At 35.0% G+C, this 12,625-nt stretch overlaps 1 protein-coding gene across 5 annotated transcripts in view; it reads left to right on the top strand.

Annotated features, from left to right (window-relative positions):
- The window catches only part of LOC148661897 (contactin-4-like), a 328,736-nt gene that overhangs the window by 300,247 nt on the left and 15,864 nt on the right, over nt 1-12,625 (top strand). For all 5 annotated transcript variants that reach the window (XM_088636370.1, XM_088636368.1, XM_088636372.1 and 2 more), the window contains exon 12: nt 1,791-1,918. In XM_088636370.1, the coding sequence (XP_088492496.1) occupies nt 1,791-1,918 (128 nt within the window). The remainder of the gene's footprint in view (nt 1-1,790; nt 1,919-12,625) is intronic.

Below are 12,625 nucleotides of genomic sequence, written 5' to 3' on the forward strand. Positions count from 1 at the left end.
TATTCATGGAGCCACAAGTAGTAATTTGCCTGGGATTTTCTGATGTTCTCATAGATTTTATTCTTCCTGTGCCTGTTTGTTAACCTTTCTCCCTTTTTACCTCTTCTTGTTGGGAAATGCCATTTAATTATATGAAGACGTCTGTCAGAACGGTCATTTTATATGAATTATTAATACAACATAGACCCTCAGTTTGTGGTAACATTTTCAAATGAGCAATTTTTGCAATCAGAATCAGAAGGAGGATAAAGATGTTGAAATCTGTATGACCTGTTTACATCAAGAGAAACTAACATATTTGTTCTCTGCAAACTGAAGAAAAATTAACATTAGTTTAAGAAGAAATCCTGTGCTACTGTACTTACTAAACAATTTGTAGCTGTTGTAATTTGAATGTTAGGTGTCAGTAATGTACAGCAATTCATTGTCATTCCAAATGAAGTATATTGTAATTGTAAGCATAAAATACTTCATTACATGTCTATCAAAGATGAGTTCTGTAAAAGAGTGTATTCTTATTGCATATCTCTAACTTCCATGAGTAAAAGTGTTATTTTTATATTTGCATTTTGAAATGATAAAATCCATAATAATATTAGACTTGTAAATTCATTAAATTGCTAAATATCGATTATCGATTGTTTTAACAAGAATATGTAATCCCTTTTAAACTACACCATGTTTACAATGTTTTCATGTCCATCTCATTAATCTGAAAGAATAATATTTCAGTTAAGGGTCATTGACCTTTTGCAGTACCATTGGCAATTCACTAAACAGCTGCATATCTTATTGCTGTTTTGCCATTTAAGTTAACATTAAGTTGCATGCTTAGTGTCGTGCGAGATGTATTCTACAGAGATTTAAAATCCAGCCCTTAAGACAGCACCATCAAATATGCTGTTTATCCAAAAATATAAATCTATACCATTGTGAAAACTCCAGGGAAGTATACATGGCAGCTGCCATATACAATTTGTCCTTAATATATACAGTACCTCATAAATAACAACCTGAAGAAGTGAAAGGTTTCTTAAAGTCATATTTCTCAGCTGTCTTTCAGTTTGACTTTTTAAAATTTCTTACCCTGATAATCCTGTGAATATTCTTTATAATAGATTTTATATCATAATGTTGAAACTTGCCGTACTAGTACTAACAAGAGGTGAGAAAAAAATACTTGTGGCTTCAATAAAACAGCTGTTGGCAATTTGAGTCTTTCCTCTAACACTTCACAAAACCTTCACAAAGAATGTCAATCATTTCTGTGGTCCAGATGGGAAAGGACTGTATATTAACCCACTATCACACATAAGAACTCATACATTATGTTCTTATTTTCTGTTCTGAGCCTACAGTATATCCAATATAATGACTTTTAAAGTGACTGTCCTGTGGCGATACATAACTTGATGGATTTTTTAAAACTTTTTTATCAAGAATAGAAAACGATTTGGCAATGTTTGATGTTGCATGATTGAGATAATAATACAAGTTTGTATCTTTTCTTTTTGCTCTTTGTGATTACCCTACCCTAAAACCAGTTAACAAACTAATCAAGAATCAGTTTCTGAAATCATTCCATAACCAAAGTAATTCAATTGTAATTTCTTACATTTAGCTTACCATTGTAACTATTTTTAATGCAGTGGAAAAGGTCAGTTGTAACAGTTATGCAATATAATATCAATGTCATGGCTTTTGAAATTCATCACGTACTTCTATGAGAAAAAGGCTTTGTTTCCTGAGATACATTTTCAGAAAATAGTCTTTATGTGTTTGCCTTACAGAATTTCTGTTTTGGAAGATGGAAGTCTTTGGATATCAAATGTGACAAAATCAGACAGTGGCAGCTACACATGTATTGCAAGAAACAGATTTGGGGAAGCAGGCAGTACTGGGAGCCTTTCGGTAAAAGGTAAGCACTTTAGTACTTATTCTGGACAAATTACCCTGGGGAGCAGCATATACTTTGGTTTATGCATTAGAAGTTCAATTATCTATACTAGGTAGAGGGAAAACAACATGGAAAAATTATTGCATTAATGAGGAAATGGTATAACCTCAAATAGAATAAATTTGCTTCTAATAACAAATTTGACTAAATACAAACTTTGAGAAATTGTGTAAACTTGTGTAAAATGTTAATAGAGAGGGTAGATTGAGAGGGTTTGTGCCGGAATTGGGTGAACATGGTCCTGGAGTCTGCAGGTTTTCATTCTACATTCTGCCCTTCACAACCTGAATCAGCTCATTGTCGGTTAACAACTTCCTCTAGCTGTTCAGGTGCCTTGAAGAGACCTAGAAAACCTGCAGACACATTGGACCTCCGGGACCAGGGCTGCCCACCCCTCCTCTGCCCCCCTGGAACAGCACAGTGCCTGCTTGTGCAGCTTTGACTGTTATAAATGAACACCACACTCTTGCCGTTGACAGTTTGCCTGTGTGTATAAACAGGGGATGGTAAACAGCACCTTTTGTCTATCAGCAATCTAAGAGACCAAGCTCTCTCTGAGTGAGAGGGAGCGAAGGCAAACCCTCGAGGCAGTGAACCTGGGGAGATTCAAAGACAAGTGAAAACTTGAAAGGTCTTGTGTTGTGAAGACTGTTTTAAAAATGATGAAGGGGTTTATTTGTTTTATGGCTTGGGGTTGGAGTAGTCATCCAGCCCTGTAGTTACAGCCAAAGAAAGAGTTCAGTAAAAACACCAAAAAGGAAGTACTGTAGGCATTGTTTTTCATCCTCTGGAGTAACTGTTCATTTGTAATGTTTTGAATTGTTTAATCACTGTTGATGGACTTAATATATAAAACAGTTTGTGACTGTGGAGATATGTAATAGAAGTGTTATTAGTAAATAGTAATAAACAAAAGCTATGCGCATGCAATATTGGGTTGGTCCATTGTAAATGGGAGTAACTGTAACAAAGTACCTGTTTTGAATCCAGTGTAAGTTACAGTTAATTGGTAACTATAGAAATACTACAGTAAGCATCTATAAAATGTAAGTGTTTTGTGTGATTTCTGATACTGCACTGTCTGTGATGCCGTGGGGTGCAAATATTTGTTTTTTCTTGTTGGGAAGAAAAATGTTTGTGTTATGTTAGGAGTGCCAAGAGCAGCAGGCATGTAGGGTTTTAATGCATTGTCATTGAGAGTATATTTTATGGACTGGCACTCTACAGCCTGTAGTTACAAGTACAATGTATTAATATATTGCATCACATAATGGGTGGATTTTGTGAGCATTGTTAATCCAGTGTTATTTTGCCATTGACTCTATAAAATGTTGAAGAATTACAAAATACTGGATAACAGTGTTAGACGTTAATATTTTTCTACAATTTATATCAAAGTAGTAGAAAAAACAACACAAAAGGAAAATAAAATTAATATTTAAATACCTAGTACACGTGAAGGGGCTAGAGTTTGACCTGACAAAAACAATCTTTCTTCTTCCTTCAGGGCTGAAATCCATGTACATCTAGCATTTTTGATTTAGTCTTTATATTAGATTATATGAAATGAACAAGTCCTATGTTAAAAAAACTAAATGTATTTTAAATTGGTTGAAAAATAGCTTTAGTGTCAAACTCTCTGTGTGTGACAACCACTGAGACACTGCATCACCTTTCTAGCCTGTCACTTTTGTCATGACTTATTATACTTTATTAAAAATGTATGGAGACTTTATAAGATGCACTGTTTCGGCTTGCTTTGTTCTGCACGTGGTGCTCTCTCTGGTTTCCTCGTAGCAGCAAGACACACTGGTTGTTATTTTTTTTTTCATCTTTTTGATCTCAGCATATAACATTGATTAAAAATTGAAGGTCACAGATCAGAAGGTGTCAATTGTAACCTTTTTTTTCAGCAAAGTCATTCTCAGCAGCCCAATATACTCTCACTAAATGTTACAAAAAAGAGCCCCTGTGTGTCAGAAATAAGGTCAACCTGCTTGAGAAAATCAAATAAAATAAGGTTAATAGTAAAAACGAACCATGGAAATGTGGGTTTCCCACTTGTTGCTGTTACAGTAAGTCCCTTGAGATAATTAGAAATATTTGTTGGTGCTACACTATTTTTCCCTGCTGTTGTCTTTCAGAATTCATATCTCTCAGTTTCAGCGCTTGCTGTCTAGCAGCATTCATTTAAGCTGTGCTCCACTGTATAATTCCTTACATCAGAGTGCTAACCCTTATACATTATATACACCAGCTTTGAAATGAATATTAATGGAATTTCTCAGTCTTGGTCAATGGGCACCTTATCATCTATAATTTAGTTACTGGTGTTAGGTGAATCTATTTCTGTTGTGAACATGGAACAGAAACTTAATAAACCCACTATTAAGCTATTAGTTAATTCAGCAGTACCACAATGATTTGTTGCCAAGATTAACTATATTGACATGAAATTCAGCATTTGTAAATCTCATCATAATTACAATTTATTTGCAGCCTGTGTGTGGTTTGTTTTTAGCTTTGCTTAATATACTAGAGTATATACTGAATATCCATCTCTGCCACACCAGTCTTAATGATGGAGTGGCTTTTTGACTGTTTTCATTGATTTAATTGTGGTTTCTGCCACTGCTGTATTACTGTTGCTTCAGGTCTACACTCTTTGAGCATCATTGTCGCTCACTCTAAGAACCTGTTAATACAGAACTTACAGAACAGTGTGTACATTATTTAATGCAAATGTATTTAGCATTTGTTATCACAGCTGTAGCTTCCTACAAGGAAATCTGCGATACTCTTTCCTTGTTCTATTGGCTCTAGCAAAATTACTTACCGCGAATCACCGCAGCATATACAAATTCATTAAAGCACTCTTTGCAGTATATGTAAAGCAAGCTGGCAACATAATTATGCACAGATCATGCACAGGCAAATAAGAGCGTAGTTTCTGGACCTTGACTGCAAAGATTGAGGTACCTTGTCATGTTGAAAGATTATGCTCGTTTTGTTCTGAAAAATATCTATACAGTAGACAGTGAACAATAATAGATCACTCTTGGCTTATGAAATTGTTGAAGACAAGTGAGATTGAAATACATCAGAATACATTGTGGTATCAAAAACAAAGCCAAGGAACTTAGGTTTTACATCAGAGTTTCAACATGATATTAGTGGTATTGTCTATCTCTATCATTGAATACATTGTGTCACAAAAAAAGAGTAATCTGTTTTTTAAGAGGACTGTGCCGCCTTGTTTATTTAAGAGTTCAATAAATTAAACTGCTTTCGCCGCAAGTCAGTGATTTTTTAAGCGCGTTAAAAAGCCGAGTCAACAATACTCTATTAAAATGCATTTTGGCATTTCCACTCATTTTGGAATTGCAAATCGGTTGCTATAGAAACTCTTCTTCGTTTGCTTTTTCAGGGTGGCATTCAGCATACCCTTCTATAATGGAAGGATTTTTAATGTTTTTTTTAAGATATCATAGCAATGAAAAAAATGGCTTGTCCCTTCAGCAATGAATTTAGCCAATCCATTTATAAGAAAGGGTTCTTTAAGGTTTTTTTTTAAATAAGTAGTGTGTAGTTCACAGAAAATCGGGAAGGCACAATACTAACATGTTTTATTTTTCGAGTGCTGATTGCTGAAGTTGAATTTTGCACAAAGAATGTTCTTCCAGAAATCAGTCTGCAGCGGCATTTGTTCTGATTAATAAAAAGAAAGCATGTTTCATTTTTTATGAATGTACTTAGGTCAGCAGTCAAGGTCATGGAGGTGATTTGCATGAATCTTGATCCAGTTTTATGCACTGATGCTGTGCGCAAAGGTGGGGGTTTTGGCTCAGGTTTAATTTGTTTTTGATTCATTTCTGAAATTGTGTAGAACTGGTATATGAACCAGTTTTTAATTACCTGGAATAAATAAGATTCTGCATTGAAGTGCTGGAAGTTAAATTGCTGGATAATGTCAAGAACAGAAGCAAATATTCAGCTACATGAGCCTGAGTAGATTTAGCACAATCGAATGGCATTAGTTTGTCTGTTCTGGAAATAAGTCCAACAACCATTGTTACTAAAACACAATATGACAACACCTCATTAGCATTCAAACCTTATCAGTACCGAAGACAATATATTGACCATAAATAAGACATGTACCTGTACATATTCCATATATTGAGGTGGATTATATATAATGAGGAAATTATGCTGTATACTGTATAAAATAAAACTTTAAATGGTGTTAGTAAAGTTTATATTCCTAACATTATTTTTACTCTGGACTTTCTTTGGGAGTAGTAGCTAGTAGAAAGCCATAGATTATAAAGGGTCTACGCAATGTCTGGCATTCAAATAAGATTGCATTTTTCTTTGAATATTGTTAATTAATATATATTTTCAAGTGTATCTCAATACAACAAAAACCACTGTTAGGAACTGGAATGTTTGAGTGAGGACAATCATTCAATTAGGTGTTAACATCTGTTTTGGTAATGCTCTGCACTGTCTGGGATGTATTAAATTAATAACGGAATGCAATTGAGAAACAAGTGACAATATATTTAGGCTTGTGTCCCTTGCGGTTCTAAGCCCAATTTAATATTGTCTAGTTTGATTAGGATTGTATGGAAATGTTGACAACGTATTTAAAAACCTCCCAAGATTGGTGCTTAAATATGATCCCATAAACTACACAACATGTTTGAATCAAAACTCAAATACCCAGTATTATACTCTAGAAAAGTGATCAAACGTCCAAACTTTTTTCTTACTGGTGGAAGTTATTTCTTTTTTTATCAACAAAACTTAACAGAATAAACTAGTTGCTGTAGGGCAGACAAGAACGCACTTTAGCATTGTTTCTAGTTTTAAGCAGACAAAAGTAAAAAGAATGTGATGTTCTCAAAAGTGAAATAGATTTCTCAGAATAGTTGTTTGATGTGTCCTAAAGAAAAATATGTATATTTCAAAATGTGAAGGATTTTACTTAAAATGTGCTGGGTGAAATTTGTTACATGATACTGTAAGTTTACAGCAGGTCAACTCATTAGTAACCAGTAGGTGGCTAAAAAATACATTATTTACAGCAATGGTATTTCGTACATGGAGAGCAAATGAAGTACTCTGCTCTAAAAAAATTGCTTGGGCTTTGTTGGACTAAACCCACAGAGCAATCAATAATGGATGGGAATTCACCTTAACGAATTCTTTATTGAATTTACGCAAGTAAAAGGTTGCGATATTTCTTCTTATTATGTTCACACTAGGTTGTCAATAAATGCATCTTTTACATTTTAATATATACAGTATGCCGTGTTCATGATTTCAGAAGTCTTTTGCGCTGCTGATTTTGAAGGGCTGCAGCCATTCTTTTACTGAGAAAAATGAATGCCTTTTGCATAAATACGTGGAAACAGCAGTTTCTTTAATAACTGCACAGACTGAGGGATTATACTGTAGGTATCAACATGATTGTTGTTTATTATTTTTAAGATACATAGTACAACCCACCTCTCTGATGGAAGATAATTGTTTAAAATATTAAGAATGAGAACATATATGTTGTGATGACAACTTTAAAATAAATGTTAAGGCACTGTGTATAGTAAACATAACACATAAAGTTAAAAGTACTGGAAAAGCATAGGGCTTAGGCAGGCAGCTGAATCTATGTGATTCCTTATAACATTGTTAGCTTAATTTTTATGCTCTATACTCACAAAATAGCTTAAAGTGTATTAATGCTGTTGAAAGGTCTGTTAAATGAAGGTAAGCATATCTAAATGCTGTTGTGTATCTCAGTCTAGGATTATTCTTTCGGTATTGCTCTCTAGAAAATCATTTAAAACAGGTATCTCTATTTAGCTGATCCTGCTAACTTCCACTGTGCTTGAGTAACATATTCACCAGGGACTAAATGGGAAACACCAAATTTGTTTTTGCTCTGACCAGAGCTGGGTATTATCCCTGGGCAACAGAATTCAAAGACCTAGTGCATTATTCAAGTGCATGTACTTGTCCTAAAAATACACAAGAATGGATTATGCAGTGTATGAGTTGCATGAACTTGAAACAGTGATTAAGTGGGTGTAGTTTACTTTCTTGGTGGGTTTTGTTCTTTGAACAACCAGAATGAGTTTCAGACACCTATTTATTATTTAATGAAATTCTCTGAGAGGGGAAAAGATGTTGTTCTGAATTAAAACGAAAGGATGTGGAAACATTCATTATTGTGTATACAAAAGAATGGTCTCTTCTTTAAACAGTCTTGATAAGATGTGATTGCTTTGCTGTTTTAACTGACTGATTTCTGCTGAATAAATTCAGTATCATTCCTGGAGAGCTTTGCAATTTATCTGAGAGTGAGCATGGTCTCTTTCATGTATGTAATTGACCTACTGAGTGAGAGGGTCATCAGTTTTTTTATAATGACAGTAGGTAACAAGATATTTGACAAGATGGATATCAGTCAATTTTGCTCAAGAGCTTTAAACGGGCAGCATCTTGAACTAACTAGGGTTATCCATATAGTGTGACACAAATGATGATAGAGTGTAGTAACAAGAATAATTTTCACTGACCCATTATTAGACTGCATGGGTCATCTGCAGGAAATATGTACTAGTGCTCTTTAAAGAACAGTGATCTGTTTACTACCATCGAATCACAGATAACAGAAAGGTGGGCAGAGATTTTGTTTGATATTTCACATTTGAACAGCATCAGAAAATGCAGGATTATGCTTACAGCATACTGTATGAACTGGTACATAGAACATGCAAAGCAAATAACGACTGGAAGGAGTTATGCTATGATCTGTTATCATGAGATGCTTTTGGTTAGTCAGATCACATTTTATTTATTATACATGGAGGCATTATAAAACTTTATTTCAGATTAAATTTTTCAAGAAAGGTGATAATTTCTGCATTCCATTTTAAACTCTATCTCTGATATACAGTATATTCACTCAAAATTTGGTTGTATACTTTTTGAACACTTGTTGTGCATGATCTAAGGCAGGAGAGTCCTATACTGGCCTTGCTGTGCTGGTGTGTCCGTGGGTTTTCATTCCAACACAGAGCCTGTGAGCTAAACCACCTGCTTAATAGCTTAACTAAACCAATTTAACAGTTTCTCCCAGCTCTTCAGGTGCTTCCTGCCTTAAAGAGACATAGAGACTCTCCAGAAAGAGGATTGGACACCCCTGATCTAATTTTATTTACTGCCCATTCTTGGGGTAATTTGTCATAAATAATTGCTTAAATTATTCTAGGGTGGCACAGTGGTGCAGTAGTTTGGGTAGCTGGCTCTCAGCACTGGGGTCCAGGGTTTAATCCTGCATGGAGTTTGTATTTTCGCATGGATGTTCGCCTGGTGCTCCGGTTTCCTCCCATAATCCAAAAACAAACTGGTTGGTTAATTGGCTTCTGGGAAAACTGACCCTGGGGTGAGGTTGTGTGTCTGTGTGTGCACTGCGATGGACTGGCATCCCATCCAGGGTGTATCCTGCCTTGTGTCCGTCACTTGCCAGGATAGATAACCCTGAATTGGAAGAAGCCATTAAAAATGAATGGATGGATTATGAGTCTAAAAATATTAGAATAATTAACCATGTTTATCACGGAATAAGCAAGGGAAACCATTTTCCAAACCTTTGTAATGCTAACATTTCACTGCAAAGGGCCTCATTTTAATTGCGTGAGCGGAAAGGCAAGCCAAAGGAATCACCCTATTGTTTAAAGGAAAGGTTTGTTTAAAGGAAAGTGAACATAGTAATGGTCATTTCAAAGGAAACATGGTGCAACAGTTTTGGACTGAACCAACTGCTCTGGAGTGGGAGGTGAAATTTGTTGGCCAGCCTTGTTTCTCTATTATATTCTACAGCAACTGAGTGTTCAGCAAAGAAGGAACAAAAATCCTTAAGTAATACTAAAGAAATACTTATACCCACTAAATGTGTTGGTGTTATTTTTTGTTTTGTTTAAAATAATTACACAATACACAATATTATATCATTTGTATGTAAAATTAATTCTACAGTACGTGAATCCATAATTATTTTAATACTTTTTTTATAAATAATTACACTCATCCCTCACAATACATGCACCATTGGTTCCAAAATTTCTGTTAATAGTTGATAACTCATAAAAGTGATACTAAAGTCCCTTTAAAATGCTTGTGAAAGTCTACTCCATGAGATTTTTTCCTGCTCTCAATAACTGTTTTGTTTAGGAGTCTGGGGGTCTGAAACCCTGGTGAACTTTAACCTCGAGCCTTACACTACTAATTAAATATCTCACCATGTAACTGAGTTTCCCCCTTAAACTTCGACCACGTGTCCCACACTAAAATCTGAGCTGACACTTTGCTAAAACAGCCCTCTTCTCTCTCATCCTTAGACTGTCTATAGCATTTCCCAGTCCCTTCCGGAACTGCTGCTTGAACCAGTCCCTTCTGCCATTTTGATCTTTCAGCATTTTACCACAAGACCTGGCTTCTCACTGCCACAATTGTCAGTGAGGATCTTATCCATACATTAGGTCTCACTGTGAGACTCTGCTCTGTCACTGTGCATGATAGCGAAGGCCTATGTTCTCCTCTGAGTAGACAAGGACCACCTACTACCTGAACCCTTAAATAGAGAAGACTGGCTTCACACAGGTGACACTATTTCCTTAATATCCTTGTTCAAATGCAGCTTTTTCCTGTATCTGCAATGTCTCTATGCTGCCCCCTTATGGCCTAACCCAGTTTTGACATTACAGCTCCAACTGCTTGTTGGGCAGTCAAAGAATACAACTCATAACTATTAAAGCATTAATCTGTCTGGTGATATTGTTACTGTGCATTCATAGTGCACATAATCAAAATAAAACATTAATTTGTATAAAATGTTAAAATGTATTAATATATTTCTTTGCTATTTATTATTAGTAAATATAAAAATGTTGCATTCAAAATATTATACACCACAAGTGGTATAATAAACTGAAAATAAAATAAGTGTCTGTTACGATAATTAATAAAATAAAAGTCAAGAGGAGCGAAAAATAAAAATGGAAGAATAAGCTACACTTGGAACTTGCACTAGCGGGGGATGTTAACAACAAAAATAGACGTACTGTATATTGCTGTATATTGAGTGCTTTTCAATCTGGATGTCCTGCTATGAGCAGTATCTCAGTCTTGTTATTTTCATTTCAAAACATTCACTAATCATCATGTAAAAATATAATTTATTGTCTTGTCTACGTTTGGCTTTTACTTATTTAAAGTAGCATTGTTTTGCTAGCAGTAGGCACATTTGCAGAATGCATGCTTTGCAATGTTACGTGATCTTCCTGTATCTACTTCTGTATCTGTCTGTGATATCTAGCTGATATTGTCCACACTTTGTTAATTCATAGGTGACATATATTCACTGCATTTAAAAAAGAAACAAGCTTGGAAACCTTAAATACAATATTAGCTTTCAATGCATCCACATCTTCTTTTTTAAGGATCCTATTGAACTGCCTGTAATATCTAAACTATGTATAATGTGTACAGTGCCTGTTCAGCAGTAAGTAGACATTCACCATGATAACTGTGTGCACATTTATTTCTGATCAGGAACTGTATATACAAATACAAATTGCCCACAAATATAAATTGCTTGACTGTAAAGCAAAAATAACACTTTTGTCATTGCTTTCCAAGTACTGTTTGAGAGGACTGTATATTCATGTACTGTACATTTATATTAATCTTTATACACAATCCATGCATAACATTTTGTCTGTACTCTCCAGTTGTTATGTTTAGTTAGATTCGGAACCATTTAGTTGCTGCTATTTGTGGTTTAGAGAATTTGTTGCCCTAATGATTATGCTAAGAGAATGTTCCATGAAATGGCTCTTTTAAAAAACAAACCTAATGTGCTTTGCACCATCATCAAAATCATTTCACAAGGAATGGTTAATGAGCTGATGACTCATTTGTACTGACCACAGTTGCTACTGTTCCTGCCCTGCACAAAGCATATTTATAGCATCAACATCGCAGTGCTAATGCTTTGCCCAAAATTTCATCGTGATAATCAGGTGTTGACAAATTTGCCCTAGTATTAGTGCTTTCCACTGCAAATACAATCTAAGTAAATTCTAAAGTTAACGTATTCAGCAACACAACACTGCAGTCACAGGCACCACAGAAGTTTTAAATTCTGGTAATGAACCAGATACTAATGCAGTGATGCCAGTGTAGACCTTATACAGTAATTGTATGTGCTCTTCTACTTAGAACCTAGCAGCTGTGTTCTGTACAAGATGCTGTTATGACAAGGTGTAGGATGTAAGATTAGCATGTAAAGATTAATGTCCTAAAGACTTGTACCGGAATTAATACCCATTAAGCAATGCTTAGGTCAGTAGCAATGTTGCTCTCCACCAAAGATCTTTCAAGATCTGATGGTTGCTCTCCATGAGAAATTGCTAGAAAGAAAGAGTTACAATATTTCATTAGCGGCATGAGACACCAGGCACTGGAACATTCTATTACTGATCCCAAATCATGACTCATAACATCATGTTAACTCTTTGAACATAAAAATTCCACTAATTGTCATATTGCTGGATGTTTTAATGTTTCAAAATCGTATCTGCGATACCTTCCTAAAAA

Source organism: Lepisosteus platostomus, chromosome 6 (assembly GCF_059453375.1).
Source record: "Lepisosteus platostomus isolate fLepPlt1 chromosome 6, fLepPlt1.hap1, whole genome shotgun sequence".
Lineage (NCBI taxonomy): Eukaryota > Metazoa > Chordata > Actinopteri > Semionotiformes > Lepisosteidae > Lepisosteus > Lepisosteus platostomus.